Source organism: Ursus arctos, unplaced genomic scaffold, assembly GCF_023065955.2.
Source record: "Ursus arctos isolate Adak ecotype North America unplaced genomic scaffold, UrsArc2.0 scaffold_9, whole genome shotgun sequence".
Lineage (NCBI taxonomy): Eukaryota > Metazoa > Chordata > Mammalia > Carnivora > Ursidae > Ursus > Ursus arctos.
The window spans coordinates 1,414,828-1,438,315 of record NW_026623111.1 but is presented as its reverse complement, the minus strand read 5'-3'; the positions used below and the strand labels follow the sequence as shown (position 1 = coordinate 1,438,315).

General features: G+C 61.3%; 1 protein-coding gene across 1 annotated transcript; it reads left to right on the top strand.

Annotated features, from left to right (window-relative positions):
• The first annotated feature begins 5,037 nt into the window (after window positions 1-5,037).
• MXD4 (MAX dimerization protein 4) lies at window positions 5,038-19,798 on the top strand. The gene is made up of 6 exons (XM_026486015.4): window positions 5,038-5,287; window positions 5,388-5,487; window positions 9,239-9,268; window positions 14,865-14,979; window positions 15,932-16,094; window positions 16,408-19,798. The coding sequence occupies exons 1-6, from the start codon at window positions 5,053-5,055 to the stop codon at window positions 16,563-16,565; spliced, it is 801 nt and encodes a 266-aa protein (XP_026341800.2). The 5' UTR covers window positions 5,038-5,052; the 3' UTR covers window positions 16,566-19,798.
• The last annotated feature ends 3,690 nt before the right edge of the window (window positions 19,799-23,488 follow it).

Genomic DNA, 23,488 nt, shown 5'->3' with positions numbered 1-23,488 from the left:
AGCCTGATGTGGGGCTTGATCCCATAACGCCGGGATCACGCCCTGAGCCGAAGGCAGACGCTTAACCGCTGTGCCACCCAGGAGCCCCTACCCAGTCACCTCTTGTCTGCCTCCCATCACACGGGGCCCTGCTGGGCTGTGTAGGCGGAGGTCTGAGAGGCCTCTGTGCCCTTGGATGGTGGCAGCTTGGGTCACACTTGCCAGAGCCCAACCGTCTGGGTCTAGAAGCTGCTGGATGACCAGGAGCTCAGGGGTGGGGATCTGGGGGTGGGTTTCCTGGGCTTGGGCCCTCAGGGCCTCCAGCCTAAGACTGGAAGGTCTCTACCCTAAGACCATGTGTAGCAGCCAGGTACAGCCTGGAAGGCCCAGAAGGCTTCCTGGAAGGGGTGGGGGATAGGCCAGAAAGGCCTAGGGAAGTGAACCCTAGGAGGCGGTACTGGGAGGGGGGTTTTTGGTGTGAGCCCCGAGGCCCCTATTGTTTGTGGGAGGGAGACCTGCCCATCTGTTCCAGGCTTAATCTCCCTCAGAGATGAGAGGGCCCACAGCCAATAGGGGCCTTGGAGCAGCAGCAGGGCTAACCTGGGCTCCCCTGCCACACCCCACCTGGGCAGGTCGCTGGCCCTGAGCCGTCAGTTTCTGGCCCTCTGGCTCAGCACCACAGCCAGTGCCTAAATCTGTACACATCCCACCTTCATGCTTTTTTTGTCCTATAAACATTTTTTAAAAGAAAATTTATTTTGTTTTTGGATATCTTGGTTACAAAAAAATTTCATTTAATTTACAAATGTCTGAATTGTCCAGGGGTCATTGAGTAGAGCAGGAAAACTTGTAAAGTGAGAAGCAAATCTACTCCAAAAATTGTTCACAAATATAACAAACTATTTCCTTATTTTAAATTTAAAAACAACATTGACATTATGTTAGCTCCGCACATATTTAATTATGTCTTTGGCATCTTGATATCATTGCCACCCCTTACTGTATTCTGGACACCGTTCTCTCTGAGTGCTAAGGTTTGTAGAAGGCCCCCAAACGCTCAAAGGCCTGGCCTGGTGCCTGTGGCTGGCTGGCGTGGACAGCTGCCACGCCAGCCCAGCCAGTCTCGACTTTGATGCTGACTGACGGTGACTGGGCAGGCCCTGCCCAGGTTCTCTGTGTGTAGGGCCAGTGGTTCAAGGCACTTGCCAATCGGGACTGACGTTCATATTCCCACCACTTTCTGGGCATTCCTTTGTGCCCTGCCCACTGCTGCCTGGGACTTTCCATGGATCCTTCTTTTCACACCAAAGCCATCCCCAAAAGGCAAGTACTGTCAACAGTTTTATAGCTGGGAAACAGGCTGAGAGAGGTTAAAGCGAGTTGGCCAAGGTCTTGTGGCCAGACTAGAATCCAGGGATGCTCTGGGGGAGGGATGCAGGGACAGAAGCTCCTGGGACTCTCCTCTGGTGCTGGCACACACCAGACACCTCAGGGCAGGGGAGCCAAGGCTTCTGGGAGGCTGGCTGTCATGCTGGGCTAGGCATGGCCCTCCAGTGCCTGATGACCCCAGGCCAGGCTCTCTGCCCCCCGCCCCCAGTCCCAGAACCTGCCTGCAGGGAGCTAACCAAACGTGCCCTGCCCTCCCGCCCCCATGGGTCCGGCGAAAGGCAGGCTGTGGGCTGCCCAGGTAGGCAGGGCAGCCCCTCACACTCAGCCTCCTGCCCAGAATGCCGGAGCTGGGGACCCAGGTGGGAGCAGGGAGTCCACCCCAGCAACAGAGGAGGCAAGGGAGAAGGTGAAGCCAGGGCTGGGTCATCTTGGAAGCGTGAGGAGGGGGCTTTGGAGAAAGAAGGGCCCTGAAGACCTTCCCACCCTGGGTGGGGCTGCTTCCTAGTGCCATGCTGGGAGCCACAGGCAAGTTCCCAAGTCAGGGCTGCGAGGTGGGGGTGGAACCCTGGGTCCAGAGAAAGGAAGTCAGGGCCCAGTAGGTGTGGGAGAAGCTAGGAAGCAGTTTTACTAGAGGTTTCTTTCCCTCAGATCACCTTAGGGCCTTAAATACCCTCATGGGATCCTGGGGGTGGGGAGTAAGGCCGCCTTTACTGAGCTCCTGGGCCAGGAATCCTCATGCCATCCTCCCAACGCTATAAGAGGTGGGTGCTACCATTCTCCTTTTATAGCCAGGGAAGCTGAGGTTAGGGTGGGGATGGGGGAGGAAACCAAGAAAGCCAGGCAGAGGGGGCCTTCCAGCCAAATTGGGAAGTCCCTCTGGATTCAGGCCCCACTCCTTCTCCTAGAGCCCCTGTCTGGGAGCTCTGGGGTGGGCTGGGCTCCCCTAAAGGACAGGCAGGGAAAACAATCTGGGGGATGGAACTGTGAAGGAAATGTGGGCTGGTGCAGGAGGGATGCACGGTGGAGGGCCCCTGGGGCCTGGGTGCTTGGGAGGGGCATCAGAAGTGGGGGGCAGGAGAGGTCTATGCCCCCTCTTGGGCTCTAAATGGAGATAGAGAGAGGGGATCTAAGGGGTCTGAGTCCTTCCTCAGGGGCATGGACTTGGGCTGGTTCCCACTGGGACAGAACCCTGCACTGGAGGAGGGGCTGGAAGGGCTAGGCAGGCATGGGAGAGGGGTAGGTAAGGAGGCAGCTGGCCTAGCCTGGGCTCAGGGAAGCCTCCCTGGAAGAGGTGATGCAGCCCTGGGAGACCTGCCCTACAGAACTGGGCCTGGGGTGGCACAGGGCCTGCAGCTTTGGACCCCGGGCCAGCTGGCTGCGCCTATGCCGCCCTCCCATCTCCCGCAACATAACTGGGCGGGCACACTGAGGCTCGTGGGTGTGGATCCTTGGCTGGCCCCAAGTGAGAGCAGCACCCCCCCCCCCCACCCTGCTGCTTAGTGTCTTCCCTGGGGGCTCTGGCCCACAGGGCTCCTCCTTGGTTACTCCCTAGACCTGAGGGCCTGAAGCCTCTGCCCACGCCAGGCCCTGGCCCTCCTGCCCAGCCCCTAATTCATGGCCCACTTCTCCCCTCACTCCGACACACTGCATGTGCTCCGGTGCCACCGACACTCACAGGCAGTGTGGCGCCACTGGGAAGTGCTTGGTCCCCGGTGTTGCTGGGAGAGGGGTCCCTGAAGCAACCTAGCTGCAGATGGAGGCAAGGTGGGGCCACCCCTCTCCTCCCAGGCTGGGGTGCAGTATGCACGTGGCTCCATGGTCACACCTGGGTAGGTGCTCTGTGGGCTATGACACATAGCACCCCTCATGCCCCATGGCGGTTAGTAGGGGAGGCACCCAGCACGTGCACTCACCCTGGACAAGGGGCTGGCTTTAGGATTGGGCCAGCAGCCTAGCCTTCACGTAAGCAGGGATGAAGGACTCTGCAAAATGCTGACCACCAGGTGGTGAGCCTGGGGTCCTGCCTCCTACACCCCTGAACTCTGCATGCATCTGCCCTCCCCAGAACTGGGCACCCTCCTTTACCCTGCACAGCTCTTAGGGGCTCTGCCCTGGTCCTGGGTAGACCATGGGGCAGGAGCAGGAAGGGCTGGGGTTACCATCAAGGGGTTGTCATCATGTCCATGCAGGGCTGTCTCATGGCAGTATCCGAGTTCCCCATTGGGTCCTGCTGAGCTCTGCTGGGAGGGTTGAGGGGTAGACAACACATCCCTAACCCCATTTCTCAGGTCACACAGCTGTGGTTCTCATGCCCGGCAAGTAGCATTAGGCCAGGAGGTGTCTAGGTCTCCATGTTCCTGGGTCACGTCTATGGGAGCACTGATCTACATGCGCCTGGGGTTGCAAGGAGACCCTGGCTGTCCCTAAACCTCAGGATTCCAGTTTCCTTGTCTGTAAACTGAGGATTCAGAAGTACACAAGGGAATGGGTATGAAACACCCAGTAGATCCTAGGACAGAAAGTGCTGAGATTTTTAGTTTTCGTTCACTTTTGTTGGCAGCAGCAGTGCCCTGTTTAGAACACTGGGCAGGGTGGGTCAGGGTCCAGCCACTCCCCAACCTGCTGGTCCCCTCCTCAGGGGCTCTCAGGGCACCAGCCTCAACAACCGGTGAGAAGGAAGACCGAAGGGACCCAGGCCAGTCTGGGGCTGCCTCCAGCCTGCCAGACCCTCCTCCTACGGCTCCAGCTAAGGGTCAGGAGCCACTAGGGCCGCCCAACAGCCAGGAGCTTGATGAGTCCTCGCTCCCCTCCCACAGAGGGCAACTCTCTTCCCTAGAAAGCGCTTCCTTGGCCCGAGGGGACCAGCGCCCGGAATGTCCTGGAATGTCCCACTCCTCAGACCAGACACGAGCACGCAACCCTCCACTCTTGGGGGCCCCTTCCTCCAGGCCTGGGGTCCACTGGGCAGCTCTGCGGGGCCCTCCCTCTCTGGGTCTCTCCGTTGAGATGTGGCCCAAGGAGATCTGGTTCTTGGGCGCTGAGCCTCTACGCCCCTCCTCCAAGCTCCCGCCATCGCCGGGGTCATTCTGTGTCCGACGGGAAGGGGTGTCGTTTTGCAGCCCACGCGACACCCCCGAGGAGACCACGAGGTCCCGTGCTCCCGCAGAGCCAGAGATGCGGTGGCTGCCCCAGGGCAACAGGTTCTTGCACACTACGTGCAGACCCGGCGGCCCGGCCAGGCGCACCCGTCGCTCCCCGCACCCTAACGGGCCGTGGGGCCCGGCCCCGGCGGCGTGCGGTCGCACCGCGCTCCGCTTCCTCTCGGCAACGCGTCCGGCTGCGGCGCCCTCATTGGCCGCGCGCCCCGCAGCCGGCCATTGGTCCGCGGTCCCTATTTTACATAGACTGCTCTGGGCCAATCGGCGCGTGGCGCCTACTTAACATGCACGCCAGCCGCCAGTCAGCGAGCGCGGGGGCCGGGCCACCACGTGCTGTTGCTAAGCTTGGGCTTCTAAATTGTTACTACCGCGGCGGGCCTATCGGAACCGAGCTTCGCATCTGTCAACATTCTCGGCCCGGCCCGAGGCGTTCGGCCAGCTCTCATTGGCCCCGGCCCGGCCCAGCGCCCGCCCCCGGAGCCGGAACGCCGGCCCCCATTGGCTGCGTCGGCCGCCGCTCGCCCTTATGTGTCAATTTGAGGGCCCGAGGCGGAGGGTGGCGGCCGAGCGCGCAGGGAGTCCGCGGGAGTCGGGGAAGTGGGGCCGCCGGGCGCGCGGGGCGGGCGGCGAGCGGAGCCGGCCGGAGAGGGCCGGGCAGCGGCCGCCGCCGTCCCAGAGAGCGCGGGCGGGTAGGAGGATGGAGCTGAATTCCCTGCTGATCCTGCTGGAGGCGGCCGAGTACCTGGAGCGCAGGGACCGAGGTAGCGCCCGCGCCCCTTTGTGCGCCGGGCCGCGGGCGGGCGGGCGGCGGCGGGGCCGGGGCCGGGGCGGGGGCCCGCTGACCGCGCCGTCTGTCCGCAGAGGCCGAGCACGGCTACGCCTCGGTGCTGCCCTTCGACGGCGACTTCGCCAGGAAGAAGACAAAGGCGGCCGGCCTGGTGCGCAAGGCCCCGAACAACAGGTACCGCCCCCCCCCGCGCGGCCGCCCCCCCGCCCCACGCCCGGCCCGGCGCTCGGGGTCGCCCCCCGGAGCGCCCTCCCCAGGCCGCGACCCCCGGGCCGCAGCCCGGCCTCAGGCCGCGCGCCCCGGCGGCCAGCCTGGAGGAGGAGGCGCGCCCGGGCCGCCGCCGCAGCCCCGCCCGGCCGGCCCCGCCCGCTCCGTCGCCATCTTCCCGCGGGCCGCGCCTCCTCGGCCTCTCGCGTAAACAGTGCCACGCGTACAGCGCCAGACGCTCGGGGTCTCCTCCCGCAGCCGCTCCCGGCTCCCAAGTTGTTCTGGACTTTTTCGGGCAGGAAGAAAGTTGTCTATGGGCGCTGGCCGGTGCCCCGTGAGTCCGGGGAAACTGAGGCTCGGTGCACGGCAGCGTGGGACTGCCCGCCCTGACCACTGCTTGCAGCGGGTGGGTGGGCCGCATCTCTCGTACTGCTGGGCTGAGTACCCCCACCCCCGGGGGGCCTGGACAAAGAAGGCGCATGGAGGCCCTGCCCTGGGCCCCCACCTCTCGCACGGAATCCACCCTCCTGCCCAGTCTCTTGACATAAGTGAAACTGCAGCGACAAGTGTAGGGACCCCTTCTTTGGGACAGGAGGCCCTTTTTAAGTGGAGCCGGAAGAGGTGCAGGCCGCTGTGCAGCAGCCCTCCCCCACCCCACGTTCCTCTGGCCTTGTTCCCAGGCTGTAGAAGCAGAAAGCTGGGGTGTGCATCCCTGCAGTGGGACGGGGAGGACCTCAAGCTAGGGCTCCTGTGGGGTTCCATTCTCCCCGCCGCCATGAGAAACCCCCCCCCCCCCCCCCCCGCCCCGCACACCTGGCCCTGCCTGGGCCCGCTTTGGCTCTGGACCATGTCACCAGGCGGGGAGCTGGGCTTGCAGGGGGCTTCAGGGCCCCTTGGCAGAGGGTGCGGCTCATTCCTGTGGCCTGCCCGTTCTTGGGAAACAGAAAGGCTGGCACCAGGACCCATCTCCTATGACGTCCTGGCGCCCTGGGCCTGGCAAGGAGTGGGTTGAGTCTCCATCTGCCCTGGCTGGACGTGCCTCCCAGTCCCAGCCCCTGGTCCCCTGCTGAGGACAGTTTGGGAAAAGATACGTGAGGGGGGCACCCCAGCCTCGGGTCTCCTCGGTGAGCTAGCCAGTCCCCCGCTGTTGGCTCTCATTGCCCCGAACGCCCGGCACCAATGGAGAACTCCAGGGCATGACCTTGGACTCCCACGGGGTACCCAAAGTTGATAACCAGAAGCCTAACTAAGACTCTCTGGGGGCTTCTGTGTGCCGAGTGGGTTAGTACCCATTGGTTAGTACTCTTCGCCCAACCCAGGACCGATGTGTTATTTTTACCCACATGTGAAGACTGAGGAAATAGGCACAGAGGAATTGAATTACTTGCCTGGAGCCACCCTCCCATCCCTGGGACCCCCGTTCTGAGGTGGGGTCCTGGCCTTCTCCATTCTGCCATGCAGAGACCCTGAGGGCTCTGGGCAGGGCTGAGGGGGTCTCCTGGGCTGCAGCGCACCTCCCCGCTGCTCTTCGGGGCAGAGCTGGACTCTCCCAGGGACGAGGCACCTGGGGCTCACACAGATGGCCCCCCGAGGCTGTCCTGGTCCAGGTGGGTCCCGGCCAGCCCAGACCAGGAACGAGGGCAGAGCAGGGCCTGGAGGATCCGGGGCCCTGACTTGGCTGGCAGGGCAGTCCCACCCTTCAAGGCTTCTGCATCTCACCACAGTGAGGGGAAAAGGATGGGCACAGTTGGGACCAGGGTGAGGAGTGAGGAGTGAGGAGTGGGGCAGGAGGGCCCAGGAGGGGGTGCTGCACAATTGCCGGGCTCCAGGAAGGGCTGTTGGGGACTAGGGTTCAGCAAGAGGGAACTGGAGCCAGCCTGCTGGGACTCAGGCCCCCCAAAAACATGACTAGAAGAGTACCTACCTGGAGGAGTTGCTGTGGGGTGTGAATAAAGTGATACCAGAAATGTACTTAGCACAGCCCCAGCCCGGGGTCCCCCTCCCCAGGCCTAAGACAAGCTGTTCTGGGACCCTGTACTTAGCACAGCCCCAGCCCAGGGTCCCCCTCTCCAGGCCTAAGACAAGCTGTTCTGGGACCCTGTACTTAGCACAGCCCCAGCCTGGGGTCCCCCCTCCCCAGGCCTAAGACAGGCTGTTCTGGGACCCATGTTACAAACCTGCACAGGCTATCACAGGTGTCTGGACCTGGGAGGAGCCCAACAGGGGCTCTGGGCCTCTCTCTGTCCTCAGCTAGCCAAGGAGTGACCCTCTCCCTCCAGGATGGAGTCTAGCCCAGACTGTGAGGGGGTGGCCAGGCACATCTCTCTACATCGAAGGACACTCTCTGACCCTTAATGTCCTTCACACATGAGCAGATCTCCAGACCCACACAGATGGACTGTGGTTCAGGCCTTGAGGAGCCTGACAGCTTTGCCCCCTCCTGGTCCTGGCCAGCCCCGGCAGAGTTTCCAAGGCTCCCTGCCCAGCTCATGTGACCAGCAGGCCCTCAAGGCTCTCCTAAAGCTGTGCAGGGAGGCCCAGGGGCTGACTGCCCTGGTGAGCAGAGGGGAGGCCTTGGGCCCCAATTGGCTCTGATTGGGCCATGGCCTTGAGCCATGGTAGGTGGCAGAGGTGAGAAGGATGGGCAGGTGGGATGGGGACAGGAGACACCTAGTCCACAGTTCCTGGAGCAGGAGAGTGAGGGCGGGCAGGCAGAGGTCAGCAGAAGCTCCGGGAAAGAGTGAGGGGTGGGGGACACAGCACTCAATCTGGGTATCCCCTGAGGTGGCCTGGGGGCCCTCTGCTCAATGTGAGGCAGCCTGGCAGGCCTAGCAGCCCTGGCTGTCCATGGGGTCCCCTCCTGGACTGGGAAAATGATCTGGAACTGGGAGATTGGCTCTGCTGTATTATTGTCCTGTAGGGCAGGTGCTTGGCCCTGCCCACCAGGGTGTCTGGACTCTGGATGGGCCCTGTGAGTAGGGCTTGAGCAGCAGATGGGGCCCCTGTACCCAGAGAGGCCAAGACCATGGCCCCAGAGGGAAGCGGAAGGGCCAGCCTCAGTCTCCCTCCTGCCCACTGGCCCAGGAAGCATCCACATCTCAGAGGCATCCTTATGCGCTGATCCCTCTTGGGCTGGGTCCGCTCTGTCCCTGGGTGTCCCCACTGGTATGATGAGCTGTGACAATGCAGATGGGAGAGCCCAACAGGGTGAGAATGGTGCTGTGGCTGGGTCAGGACCGGAGCACCTGTGTCCGTGCTCATGTGTCTGTGCTCACCTGCCATGGGGCCTCTGTGCTTGCTCCCATGGCTGCGAAGGCACAGCTGGCCTCCAGGAGTGGGGAGGGGCTTAGTGCGTGGGAAGCCTTGGGAGCACAGGCTAGGTCAGTCCTAGTACCTTCTGGAAGGGGTCTTGGACCTTCCTGCTGGCTAGAGCCCCACATGCTTCACTAAGTAAGCCAGGCGGCCCTAGGCACCCCTGGACACAGCTGCTCCTCTGTGTCTCCTGTCCTTGTCACTCAGTGCAAGGTTCCCCCCACCCCCCCACCTTCACTCGGCAGCTGCTCACCTGCCCTCGCCCTTCCCTTCCTGGGCATATCCTGGGGCCCAGACCCTCTCTGCCACCATCGGCAGGTCCCTAGGCCCCCGAGTAGAGCTGTCGTTCTTGTGCTTTGGTAATCGGGCAGCAGAGTGAGCTCTGTCTTTCTGTCTCTCTAAACAGGTCTTCACACAATGAACTAGAAAAGCACAGGTAAGTGATCCCCTATCCCCCACTCCCGGTCACCCGTTTGAGCCACCTAACACATCCCACCCCACCCTTCTACTGAGGGGATGCTGTAGCTGCACCCCCGTCACCTGATGCGTCCTGGGTATGGCTGTGCCCTTACTTGGGAAGGGTCAATCTTAAGGACAGAGTTGGGCTCTGCTCTCAGGCACTCCCATGCTGGGAGTTGGAGACAGGGGCCCAGGCGCTGCTCTTGGAAGTTCAGGGTGGGGGCGAGGGACTTGGAGCAGGACCCCCTGTGCTGTGTGACAGTCGGGGCCAGCTCTCTGGAGGAGGAGATCCATCTAACTTGGGGCATCTGAGCCCCTTTGGGAGCAGTTCTTGAGCCCTTAGGATGCTGGCCTCCAACCAGGAGGGCTTGACCCTCTTAATCTGGGGTCCCCTGTACCCTGGGGCCTGACTTCCAAGAAGCTCCCACTGGTCTTATGTAGGGGCGGTGGGAAGGGCAGCCAGGCAGGATCCAGGGGAGCTCACTTCAGGCCCACCTACTGGCTGCAGGCCCACCTACTGGGTCCGTGCTGGGTCCTCCGAGGAGTAGGAGGGCTTGTGGAGAGAAGTGGGAAGGGCAGCACTTTCGCCCAAGGTAGGCCCAGGGCCCCTCCCTGGCTGACCGCAGGGTGCTGCAGGTCTGGCTCTGCCTTCAGGGGCTCCATGACCCTGGGCCTCCTCTGAAGTAGGGACAAGACACAGGCACGCTCAGCCCTGCAGACAGGGACCCTCATGGTGGATCTCAGCGGGGCGGCGGGAGCTGGGGGTGGGTACAGAGGCCCTGAAGGCAGGAGCCTTGGTGCCAGGACCAAGGGATGCCACGTGGTAGCTTTTTCCTGAGCTTTGCTCCCATCTGTGAAATGGGCCAGTTCTTGCCTCCCTTCTTGGTCAATGTGGGAGGGGGGCTTCTGCATACAAGTTGAACTCTCAGCCTGCTCTGGGAAGGTTTGGAGCTGAGCCAGTTCTCTGTGTCCTCCCCCCGCCCCTGCTCTACGCCCACGGCAGCGCCAGTTTCCGCTCCCCTGGGATTCGGCCCTTGGCTGGGCGGGCGCTGGGCAGGGACAGGACGCTGTGTTCTCTGGAGGAGCCGTACTTCCTGGACTGGTCCTGTGTGTTTGAGGGGCTCCCGAGAGGCCATGGTGGTGGGGCAGGTGCAGGAGCCCAGAGAGCCAGGCAGGCTCTGGGGTTGCTCCTAGGCTGGAGGAGGAAGCCAGTCTTCACTGGGACCCAGGAGCCTGGAAGGGCACGTAGGGGTGTTCTGGAGAAGGCTTCCTGGGGTGGTGCCTTTGAAAACAGCCCCCTAGTGGGGACAGAGGGGATGATGCTGCGGGAGGATGGGTGCCAAGGGCATGGCAGTGGAGGTGGACAAGCTGCTAGCCTTTGACCCCTACAACTGCCCCTTGACCCTGGCCTTGGCCTCTGTCATCTTCTCCCAAAGCCCGCCCTTAGGCTGGGCCTTGGGGGGGGTCCTTTTGAGACACAGAAGCAGGATAGATGGGTGACTGAGGTCTCCACGCACCCCCCCGCATCCCAGTGCAGGGTCCTGTTCCTAGCTGGCCAAGAGGCAGGTGTGGGCAGCCATGAAGAGCCCCTGGTAGGGACGGGGTCACGGCTGTGCCTGTGGCTGCTCAGTGCTGGTACAGGACACTCCTGGCTGCTGGCCACAGGAAGGGAAGAAGCTCTGGCTCAGTCACCCCGCCGGCCCCAGGGGCGGGGAGGGCTGGATGTCACCTTCCCTGGAGGTGTGCCTACACTGGGCCTGTGGGGTTTCCCCTTGCTTGTTCTCTGAGCCAGCCCAGTCAGCCCGAGGCCCGCCCAGCCTGGCCCTGTTCCTCCTCCCAGTCCTCCTCGTCCACCCTCGTAGAAGCAGCTCCTGCAGGTCTGCTAAGGCCAGTGTTCTGCTCCTGACCCCAGACCAGGGGGCCACAGCGGTCAGGTGTTCCTGGGCAGGTTCTTGGGCAGGATGTGCCTCCTGGCCCCGGCTCCAGGCTTTAGCCTTTGTGTGTGGAGGTAGGGAGCTCCCCCCTGCCTGGTGCAGTGGCACACGGTCCTTATAAATCTCACGAAAGCTAGAAGATGCAGGTGAGCAGAAGGGACGACTGGAGCCGTGTTGCATTGCTCCCCATCCCACCTCCTGCCCCGGGAGCCATGGTTCACCTGCAACAGCCAGGCCTGGGGGGGCTTAGAGCACGGCTGTGCAGACGCTGGGACCCTGCCCCTCCAGTGCCAGGGGACGTGGCTCGGGAGCTCTGGGTCTTCCTCTGGGGAGCGGGGGGCTTGTGGTGAGAAGCTAGGAAAGACCTGTGTCGAGAGCTGGGCCGTGGCCAGTGGCCAGATGCCGAGCTGCTGTTAGCACTAAGGAGGTGACTCCAGAGGCAGGGTCTGCCTCCTGAATCCACCAGGGTTCCTTTGGGAAGTGGTGAGTTTTCAAAGCTCCCAGGAATGCTGGGGACAGCCGCGGGGCGCTGGCAGAGGGCCTGCAGCGCTGTGGCCGCCTCAGATGAGGGCTGAGCCAGAGCCCAGCACGGCCCCGGGCCGCGGGCCCTCGGCACCCCGGCACCCCCTCCCGCTCCCCACAGCGGTGGAACGCCGGGCCCCCACAGCCGGCGCCCCCCCCCCTAGGCCGCAGTCCTGGCTGAGTGCTCCTTGGGACTCGGGCGGGCACGTTGTCCAGGGCTCAGCACGGCACGGGTGTCGTCCAGTGGACTCTCTCTGTCCCTTGAGGAGCCTCTGCTTTAGGATTTCTAAAGCAGTCTGTCCACATCCATCACAGACACTCGGGGGCCCCCCTGCGCCCCACCCCAGAGAGAGCCATCCTAGGGGGCTAGGCGGCCGTGTCTGCATCCCTCCTCCTCCTCCACACGGATACTGACGTGGATAAGAATGGGACCTTGCTTTCCGCAGTTTCATAACTTGACCATTCACCTGACACCACATGAACGCCGTCCTGTGTCGGTGCCTTCGCCGCCCGTGCCAGTGTCCACACGGACGCGCTGTGCTGCCCGCGCTCTTAGCCATGGCCTCTGCTTAACGCACGCAGTGCCCAGCGCACGTGGTCACCCTGGGGGTGGTGCGAGTGCTGGTCAAGGGTTCGAGTACCTGCCACGGCCCCTGTTTGCTCCGCCACCCACGAGCCCACGATGTGTGGCTGGCGCACTGGCCAGCCCCCGAGCCAGCCGGGCTTGGCAGTCGGGCCGGACGACGGCCTACCTACCCCCCTTCCCGCCCCCACCAGGCTTTCGTTTCCTCGAGGGCTGTGCCACGGACTCGATTTTGTGTTAGCTTAGCGGTCTGTGTTCTGCAACTTGCCTGTGTGTGTCCTTTGCCCATTTCCACAGTAAGATTTTCCTCCTTTTATTTTTGATGTGTATGAGCTCAAAATGTCACGATTACTAACCGTTTGTCTTTTATGTGTATTACAGATATTTTTCCACTGTTATTTGTCTTTTAGCTGTGTTTTTTCTTTCTTGTACAAATTCTCTTTTTGATTGTAAAAGTAATATGTGGTTTTTTTTAGCATAGAAAGCCTGAAAATACAATAACAAAAAACAAAACCGTAAAGCCAAAGAAATAAACGTTGCCAACCGCACCACCTGGAGACGCATGCCTCCTGTCCTTCATTGTGTCCTGTTGAGTCTCTCGTGTGCGTCTGCTGTTCGAGTTTTTTAAACAATATCGGGTCCCTTGTCACGTAGATGTTTCCGTACGCCGAACATTCATGATGTGAGAATGTAGACTACACTAAAATGATGGTGGTGGGATTCGGGTTACTTTCCGTTTTTTTTTTTTTTTTTTTCCTTTCTCTTGATTTGCAGTTTCTGATTTTACACAAAGGTCACGTACTGCTTATGCAAGCAGGAGATTGTAAGCATTGCCATTTGCTAGACCCCGCCTGTGAGCTGGGTGCGGGCGGCAGGACGGTAGGCCCCGCTGCAGGATGGTGGCTCTCTGGCTGGCGAGCCCCTCCTTGAGCACAGAGCACGGTTTGCAACCTGCCCCAGTGTTCCTGGCCCTGGTTTCAGGGGGGCAGAGGGCCGGGTCCTAGAGCCCCTTGGAGGTGGGGGAGCGGAGCTTCCCAGATGCCGGGTAGTCCTGCTGGCGTGCCCCCTGCCCCAGCCCGGTGTTTGTGTGCAGGTGGGAGCTCGCCTCCGCAGGTCCTCCAGCCTCGAGGCAGAGCCTGGGGCTGCTCAGCGCTCAGGTCCTGGCTCTGTGGGGCCTCGCGGCAGAGCCTCGCCTCGGTCCTGTGTCCTGGAGGTTCTTCCTAATTCCAGCGCACCTGGACGACTTCTAGGTCCCGGGGTGCTGTGGGCTGGGGTGCTGGGTGGGGAGGTGCTCTGTCAGTGGGAGGGTGCTGTGTGGGCCTGGGCAACAGACGTAAGACCACGGGGTCCAAGTGCAGCCAGCCTTCCTCCTGCAGGGCGGGGCTGTTCTTGCTGCTCTGCCGACAGGATTCTGCTCTGCACCTGGCTGCCCCTTCTCCCAGGCCTCGGGTGCCCCCTCAGTCCAGAAGAAATGGCCATCCCTGCCCGCTGTCCTCCCAGGCTCTGAGGCTGAGTGAGGCTAGGGATGCACGGGGACTCTCGCAGGTCAGGGATGGAGGTGAAAGCGGGGACTTGCTGAGGGAAGGGGCGTGCACCGGCCGTGGTGGCTGTCAAGGCCTCACAAAAAACCCCGACCCCCCGGCCTCCGCGGGCTTCTCAGAGTGTCGCCTAAGCAAAGCAGTGTGGCCGGGCCTCCCGCAGAGGCAAGGAGGGTCCATCAGTGCGTGTGGCAGAGGCCCCGTGGCCCTCCCGGCGGGCAGAGTATGCTTCGGGGGGAGCTGTGGCCACCCTGGGGGTCTCTGCGGCCTGCCGTCTCCAGAAGGGATGAGCCAGGAAAGGCAGTGTTTCTGCATGGGTGGGACCTGGGCCAGAGCCCCTCACTGGAGGCCCCCGTGCGAACAGTGCCGCCGGGTCTTATGAGGACAGTTTGGTGACAATCTGCATTCGTCTGCATGGACACAGGGACAAAATCTGGAATGAACCTGTTTCCTCTCAGGGACACCAAACTCGGCGGCGGGCGGGGGGGGGGGGGCTGCTCCGTGGCCCTCCCTGACCCTAGTAGACTTGTGTTTCTGTGGTGACATGACCAGAGACCACCCTGAACTTGGCAAATGGAATGCCAGTCTTGCCTAGGGCCCCCTGGACCTCCGGGAGCAGCCTGAGCAGGGCCCTACCCTCGCCGCGCCAGGTTGTCCCCTGGCCTCCTGGATCCACCATGGAGGGTGGTGACAGTAGGGTGAGCTAGGGCTCTGAGGCCGTGCTGCGAGGGCTGTGCTGGGTCGGCTGGCTACCCGGGACCCGGCCACAGGCTCTCCGCTCTGTCGCGGAATCCAAAGGGGGGACCAGGCTGCTCGGGGGAAGCTATCAGCCAGGCCGGGAGGGGAGCCCTGGAGAGGGACCCTCAGCAGGTCCATGCAGGAGTCCGGCTGGCCCCCTCTCTTGCCCCCAGACCTCTCAGGCCTGTTTGCTGCCACTGCTGTGGTCCCCACGGCTATGCCCCCCCGGCCTGACGGTTCTGTGTCTCCTCTTTTCAGACGAGCCAAGCTCAGGCTCTATCTGGAGCAGCTCAAGCAGCTGGTGCCCCTGGGCCCTGACAGTACCCGCCACACCACGCTGAGCCTCCTGAAGCGTGCCAAGACACACATCAAGGTGAGCAGGACGGCCCACCACGGCCGCTGGTCTGACCCGCTGCCCACGCTGACCCCGGCCTGTCGCGCACACTCTGGGGGAGTGGCCGGGGGGCCTGAGGGCAGCCACCTAGCAGGTGTCCGCTGGGGTCTCTGGTGGCAGGTGAGGGTGCTGAGGGTGGAGGGGGTCACGGGCCCATGCTGGGTTTTCTCGAGGGGGGCAGGGGGTAGGAGGTAGCCGTTCCGGGCTGGTGGAGGTGAAGGTGGGTTACAGGTGGCCCCTATAGCCCTGGGCTGTGAAGGAGAGGTGGGGCCAGGAAGGGCAGGATGGGAAGCAGGCCTAGGGGTGTTGGGAAGAGGGTAGAGGGTGGGGTTGGTCTCCTGGGGCTGGCAGAGGGGGTAGATGGAGTGGGCCATTGTCTGGGGCATCCCCCCAAGGCCTCGAGCCCGACCTGCTGGTTTGGGGGGATCTCAGACCCTTGAGCCGACCAGCATGGGTCTCGGTCCCCTCGAAGGACCCCTCAAAGCCTCCGAGCTAGCACAGGCAGGGGCACTTCCAGGCAGGGTGGCTGCAGTGTGGAGAGAGGCACAGAGCAGGCAGCTTCTCAGAGCAGAGTGCTGCCTCAGGGACAGGCAGGGGGTGAGGGGGTGTCAGGAGTATGGGGGGCTGTGGGGGCAAGACCACTGAGGGCAGGCTGTTCTCCAGGAGGCCCACACATGACTTGGCTTGGCCAAGTAAGCTTGTGGCCGTGGGTCTCCTGGAGCTGGTCAGCAGACTCAGACCCAGGCCTGGGAGGTGGCACGTCAGGTAACCACCTGGCAGGGTGAGGAGGGGGCTCCTCAGGCCCACGGGGCCGGTGGGCCAGGGGGTGGGGGTTGGGAACCTGCCCTGCCCAGGCCTCTGTGCCCCACTTCCTGGTCCGGGTATGGGGGACGGCCCCCCTCCCACTGCTCACAGCTGCCCCTGCCCCCAGAAACTGGAGGAGCAGGACCGCCGGGCACTGAGCATCAAGGAGCAGCTGCAGCGGGAGCACCGCTTCCTGAAACGGCGCCTGGAGCAACTGTCCATGCAGAGTCTGGAGCGTGTACGCACGGACAGCACGGGCTCCGCCGTCTCCACTGACGACTCAGAGCAAGGTGGGGACGTGGGAGCAGCCTCCTGGGGCGGGGGCGGGGGGAAGCTGGGAGGGTGCGGTTGGCTGGGAGGTGGCCTGGGGGAGGGGAGGGAGGACAGCAGATACCCAGGCGAGCCCTGGGAGTGTGTGGCTGATGTGCTGGGACAAGGGCGGTGAGGCCCAGAGGGCAGCTGGCCTGTGCTCCAGGCTCTGTGCTCCTCACCAAGCGGCAGGCCAGGAGCCCCGTGCTTCCCCCACACCCCCACTCCCGGAGCCTCTGCTTCCTCCGTGAGGGGCACCTCAGGTTCTGACCCTGCCCCCTCCGTTCTCCCCAGAAGTGGACGTAGAGGGCATGGAGTTTGGCCCTGGTGAGCTGGACAGTGTTGGCAGCGGCAGTGACGTGGACGAGCACTACAGCCTGCAGAGCGGTGGCTGCGGCGACGGGGGCTACGGGCCCCCCTGCCGGCGGCCTGGCCGCCTCAGCCTCTCGTAGGCCCAGGGCCCTCTGCTCCTTGGCCCGCCTGCCTACCCGGCCAAGCGTGCCAGCCCTCTGGTCCTCGAAAGCCTCTCCGCGGGCCCGCTGCTGTGCCATTCTGGAAGCTCCAGCTGCCGCCCGGGGTGCCCGCCTCCGCCCGCCTGCCGGTCAGGGCCCGCCGCGCCGCCCACCCCTCCCAGCTGGGCAGGGACCCCTGCAGGGAGACGGGGCCCAGCTCCCACATCCCGGAGCCCAGCGTAGCCGCCCACGGTCTGTTCTCAGATTCCTAATCATTCCAGAAGTATTAAATATCATTGCTGCAAATCTCGGCGGGCACCGTGTGAGGGGCTTAATGACCACTGCGGGGAGCTCAGACCCCAACCCTGGATCCCAGGAGGAAGGAGAGGACCGAGGAAGGAAGGAAGGCGTGGCTCTCCGTCCATCTGTCCATCTGTCTGTCAGTCCACGTAGGCTCCTGAAGCCTGGACAGAGGGACCCATGAAGGGCGGGACTCGGGTGAGCACCCTGGGGCAAGTGGGTGGAGAGGGGCCTTTGTACCCCACAGGTGTTGGGATCTAGGGCTGGGCTCCTGGGGGCAGGCCAGGCCACCCCATCCCAAGCTGGGCAGCTTCTGCTCTGTTAGGTCCCGCAGATGTACACACGCACACGCCTAGGCACACATGCCCACACGCACACACGTGCACACACGCAGACACACGTGGTCACTGGACCCAGAGGGTACACGTCTTGGGGAGGTAGGCCTTCAAGGGTCATCTGGGCACATGCTGGCCCCTGGCCTCTGCCTGGCTCCTCCTCCCACCCCGGCTCACCTGCCCAGTCTGCACAGGGCAGGCGGCTCTGCCTCCCAGCCGGGGCTGAGGTGCACTGGGGGCGGTAGCTTGAAGCCATGGAGTCCTCAGGAGGCTTTCTCGTCTACCTTTAAAGAAAAAAGGCAAAAAAAAAAAAAAAAAAAAAAAAATTTGCTGCACTGCCCAGCAGCCCAGAACAGGGCTCCCGGGAGAGAGGTTTTTCCCCCAAAATAAGAAACATTTTTAAAAGAGAAAAAAGCTCTAAGGACTCCCTGCTAAGTGACATCAGCGTGTGCTGCCTCAATTTCCTGTACGAGATTTTTGTACTCTATTTTCCTAGCCATTGTTGTGTCCTTGTTTGCTGAGGGGTGGGAGCGACCCAGCGTCTCAGGGACTCGTCTTGTCTGTCACCGTTGTCCAAGTGTGCCTTGTGTCCCGTGTCTGGCCCTGCCCCACCCACCACCACCAGCATCTCCCTTGTGGCTCAAGGGGCACCCCCGGCCTGCCCCGCAGGTGCCCTCCCAGCTTCCTCACCGCGCGGCTGCCCTTCCCAGCAGCCACAGCTTTCTGGGAGTGAGAGACTGCTGGGCCAGTCAGGGGTTGTGCGGGCAGCTCTCTGTCACCTCGCCCCTCAGTGACCCAGCACCCCCCCCATCTCGCCCTCCCAGCTGTCAGTCGGGCCCCGCTGGGCAGCCTGGCCTCCTGGTCAGGGGCCTGCTCACCGGAGAAATAGGTTCTCACTTGTACCCAGCTTGACCCTGCCCTGCTCCCCCAGCCTGGGGCGAGAGCTCCAGATTTCAGACATTGGCAGCTGATGAAGACAGCCCTTCCCCCTGGGTAGCCGGGCTTGGGCATTAGGAGGCTTCTTCTGGCCTTCTGTTCCTGAAGGCCTTGTCCACACAGCAATATTTGGGTGGCGTGCTGTGGGGCTGGCCCACGGCAGTGTCTGCTTCCCTCTCTGGTGCTTGTAACCAATTTCCAGATTGTGGGGGGAAATTTGTGTTTATTTCTGGTCACAGCGATGGACACCCCAGGGTGGGTGGCCTACTGAGGTAGAAAGGGGTCCCTGGAAATGGCTTTGGCACAGAACCTGCCCTGTGGGGGCTCAGGATGACAAGTGGAGAGCAGGCTTGTGGGAGGCAGTTCGTGAACTGGGGACATTGTCCAAACCTCTTGCTGGTGGTTGCAAGGAAAACTCTTCTGTCAGCTTCTCCTTCCAGCCTCACTGGGGGTCTGGCGTGCCCAGAGCGGCTTCTCCTCTCTGCCTGAGCGTGCCACGGAGTGCTGCTTGTGGGCACCCAGCCCGCTCTGAGCAGGGTGGGAGTGCCCGAGTTGAAGATCCCATTGCAGCAGACATAAGTCCAGGCCCCTGGGGTGGTCTGCACTCTCAGTTAAAGCACCAGCTCCCCCAGTAGCTGGGGGCTCTGCTCCTACCCCAGCCAGCAGAGCGCTCCCTGGGTGACCAACTGTGGCCGTCAGCTGACCTTCCTGGCAGCTCAACCCGTGGCTTTTCAGGCCACGGTTCCCATGTGGGCTGGGGAGTTGACCTCACTGGCCACCTAGGGGCACTGTGGTCCCAGAGGCCCTTCCCGCCACCAGCAGACAGATGAGGGGGTGGTCCTCGGGGCCAGGGTCTGGTGCTAGGAGTTATTCACACATCCATTCTCCCCCCCAACTAGCTCCCTGCCTTTTGCACAGGTTAGCTGTTGCTGGTAGGCACAGAGACCCAGCGGGGGCCCGGCTGAGGCCACTTTGGATAACTGAGCATCGTTGAGTCTATAGAAAGCAGATGGGACCAGAACAGGGTTACAAGGGTATCTGTGACCTCTATCCATACGCCCTTCCACACCTACGTGGGCCACCGTGGCCCTCGGTGGCCAGGATCCTGGAACCCCAGGCTCAGGTTCAGGTCCCCACCCTCACTGGGAGGTGACCCCATACACCAGGCCACCACTGCCCCAGTGCAGACCCAGCTGGCTGGGGAGACTGCAAGAAGGCTCCTCCTCCTTGGAGCTCTGGGCCCACCTTTGTAGTTTGGGTCTTGGAGGCCCACTGCCCGAGCCCGCTCTCCTGGGCCGATGGAGCTGTGCGCCCAACCACAGCACTCCTGTCTGCCCCAGACAATCCCCATCTGCTGAGTGAGCAGGCTTCCCCCACTCTCCCACCCCCTGCCTCTCTCTGGGCCAGGTAACCTGGGGCCCCCTCCCCATGGCCATGTACACAGAACTCTAACCCCAGGCCACATATAGGGCAGTTTCTGTGCCAGAGTCTGGGGTTTCTGTGCCAGAGTCTGGGGCTGCCCAGGGGGCCTGGTGCTGGCCAGGTCAGCGCGTCACAAGATCCTTGCTGGAGAGAATTGGGCCACCCACCTGCCTGTTCACCGGGAGGGACTGTGCTGTACCATTCTGTCTTTGTAATATAAATACAGATTTTTATACCTCACCCCTCTGGCTTCCAGTTCTTTCCGTCACCATATTTGGCTCCCCTCCCCTCAGCCTCCATAGGGAGCCTGAGCTCACTGGTGACTTTGGCCGCCTTCACCGCCCTGCCCACAGCTTCTGCTTTCAGGGAGGCCCAACAGACCGTGGTCCTTCCCCACTGCCAGACGGCTACCACGGAGATGCCACCGTCACACCTGCCTCCCTGGAGGGCCACACCTGGAGTTGAATGAAGGTGGAACCCCACCCCACCCCCGCCATCTGCCAATCAGGTGCTTTTGCTGCCTACATTCCGACCTTGCTCCTGGCCCTGGGGCTGGGGCACCATCTCATAAGGACAGCTTGGCCCTTGGGGTGGTTGGCCTTAGGGTGGAAAGCAAGTGTTCTCAGCCAGGTGCCCTTTCCACACAGCTGCTGTTGACTGTCAGGGATGCACCTTGAGAACCTTCCTTGGACCTGTCCTCAGCATCCCCAGAATGTCCCGGGCATGGCCTCTGTCTGCTGCTGTGCAGGGTGGGGATGTGAAATGGTGTGGCCCCAGGGCAAGGCAACTAGGGGACAAAATGCTCGGGTAATGGGGAGGTGGGTAGCCAGAACAGGACTCTCCTGCCCCCCCCCCCCCCACCTCGGCCGACGGGGCACCATGGCACACTGGAGATGGCTCAGTGAATCCCTCCAGCAAGTTCTGGGGTGTCTGGGAGAGGACCTGCAGGGGGCTCTGGGAGGAATCTGGGTCCCTCCTCCTTCTCCCAGCAGGCAGTAGCACTCTCCTCTTGAACCTGGGAGCATGTCTGGAAAATAAGGGAATTCCTACTGGGAATGCAGCTGGGGCTTGGGGTGTGACTGTAAAGGAACAGCTTTTGAATTCCAAATATTGCTAGGACTTCAATTCACCACCACCTTTCACGGACCTCACAAGGCCTCCAGCAACTGTGCTAAGCACTCTGTGAAGTTACAGCCTGCTGTCCTCATGCTGGGCCCAGCTCAGAGACAGAAAATGGAGGCTCAGAGAAGGTCACCAAGTCACCCACTGAACCTGGAGGGCCTGGAACCAGACTCCGGTCCTCAGGGAAAACCCTCCCGCCACCAGATTACATCTCCATATTCAGCCTGGATTACAGGCAGCACCCCTCAAGGGGGACACCTGCCTCCAGGTCAGCCCTCCTGCCCAAGCTCTTCTTGGCAGGCAGAAGGACCTCAGGTGGTCTTTTTGCTCCCCCACCCCCACCCCCACCCCACGGCCTTCAGAATGAATCCCAGTTGCCTGCTTTCTTCCCATCTGCTCCTGGACCTTCAGTGCTTGCTTTCTACTCTCACCGTTGCTTCCCTCGCCAGCCCTCCACCTCCAAGCTCAGCTCTGTGACCTGCTCCTATGCCCCTTCCCATTACACTCTGTCAGGATTATGGCCCCCAAAACTGGGAGGGAAGGCACTCTTCATGCCGTTTCCTTTCCTCCATTCCCAGTCCCTAGCTGGGCCAGGCCCCCAGTGCATGCTAGCTGCATGAAGATCTTTCCAGAATGTAAACGGGATTATCCCTCTTGCCCGTTTAGTTCAAAGTGGCTCTCAACTACCTCCTCCGCCTGTCTTCAGGCCCTTCACGAGACCCTGAGCCCCCCTACCAGGTCCTCGCTGCCCTCTTCCTCTGAGCGCTCTTACCCCAAACTCTTCCCATCCCCAATCAAACTATCTTGCTGACCCCAACCTGCTCCTGAGTTTTTACTTCTGTTACATGAATATCAACGTGATGGACGACAGAGTCACTTTCTTCCCAACTTCTTCCTCAATACCCTCTGCTATCTTCTGACTAGGCAGGAGTAATAGTAAGAAATAGAAGTGTCACGTCCTTGCTCAGCTGGAAGTTGAGAGTCACCCTGTCTCTGGTCTCTGGCCCTCCTGGCTCCTCCTGGCTCAGGGTTCTGCCCTTAAGGCAGCTCTCTGCCCCTCTAGGAGCCAGCTTGCTCCTCCCTGCATCAGTCTGTGGCCACCTCTTTGTCACTTTTGTCACTGAGAATGTCACTCCTCTGCCTGGAAAAGCCCCCTACTCCTCTCATTGCTTGAAGAATGGAGTTCTGCCAGTACCGAAAACTGAATCTAGGAATAAATTATCTTTAACATCAGACTTCCAGTTAGACATATCTAAAAACATATTGTCCAGAACCTAAAATACTTCTAGTATCAGCAGGAGAAAAAAAGATTCCTACAGGAAGGAGAAGAGAAAACGCAATCAGCGAGCCCGCTTGCGGCTTGCAGCTGTGCCAGGAGGCTGAGCGCATGGCCTCCTCACGGGCTTCCTTGCCGAAGCCTCACCTGTGGGCTCCCTTCATCTTTTGACCCTGTAAGGACCCCCTAAGACCCCGAATGATTTTGATTGGAGGAAAGAAACCTTGTCTTGGAAATGAGTGTAGCCTGTTTGCCTTTTAAATCCCAAACGCAACCTGAAGCGCAGGAATGCCCTAATAAATCGAGTTTTCGGAGACAGCTTCTGGGGGCTGCATGATTAAACCTGTTGTGTGTTGTTTGTACTCTGGGAGCTAATAACATTGTGATTCCTACTTTACGTTTTTATGGCCTCTTTCTTTGGCCCCATAAATATCTTTCAAACAAATAACCATGGTCAGCAATTCAAAATCATACGGAGAATTTGTGGGCTCAGGAAATGACCCAGGGGTCGCAAGGAAATGTGGGATTCTAGAATAGCTCCCTATGCCTTCATCCTCCTGTCCCTTACCCTCCAGTCCCACGGAGGATCTTTCCAAAAAGCAGCCCCTTTTCTTTCTTCTCCTCTTTTCCGAGTTCCTCTTCACAGTCTATAAACATCCCCAAGTTCCTCTCATCTGAAAACAAAACAAACCCAAACCCTCCCCCTACCCTACCCCACATTCCCACCCCCTCATCTCGTGTCATTCTGCTCCTCTCTTTCCCTCAATCTTTGCCTCCTCAGCAAAATGTCCTGAAGACGCTGTCTGCACAGCCTCAACTTCCTCCCTCCCAGCCGGCTCAGCTCCTAGGGGAGGGGGGCATGAGTCCCCATCCCCGCCCCCAGGGCCAGTGGCCAAGGGAGTCCTCCTGGTCCATGGGCTCCAACCTTGCCTCCCAGCTCACCAGCAGGACTGTCTCCTCCCTGGTCCAGCCCCACCTTGTTTCAGGCAGGGGTACCAATCTGTGAATCTTTTCCCCTGTAATGTTTGCTTTTCAGGTCATTTTAGGCTTTATTGTCTTTTAGAACAGGAAAATTAAAAAGTAAAACGAATGAAGGATTAATAAGTATCTTCCACTCAAGATGAATCCGTGATTTCTGCCTTAGACCATTTTTTTCCTCCGGGTAAAAATATTGAGAATAATTATCCAGAAAGACTTCTGCCCTCCCACTGTCACACGAGACTAGCTCGTCTCTGACAAGCCGCCTTCCGGTCATTGGATGCTGGGGGTGGAGGAAGACCTGGCTATGGAGTAAGGACAGGGCCCAAACCCCCGCACATGTACATCTGAGTCTGTAGAAGACCGGTGAGAGCGAAGGACTCAGTCCGATGGGGATGCGGGCAACCACTGCTGGATACCAAGGGCAACTCTGCAAGTGTGGCCGCTCTGAGCTGTAGGGCACGGGCGAGCTGGGCGGGACTGCGCAGCTTCACCGCAGCTGTCTCCCGCTCATGGACTGAGCACCCATGTCCTGGGTCTGGCACCCTCCTTGG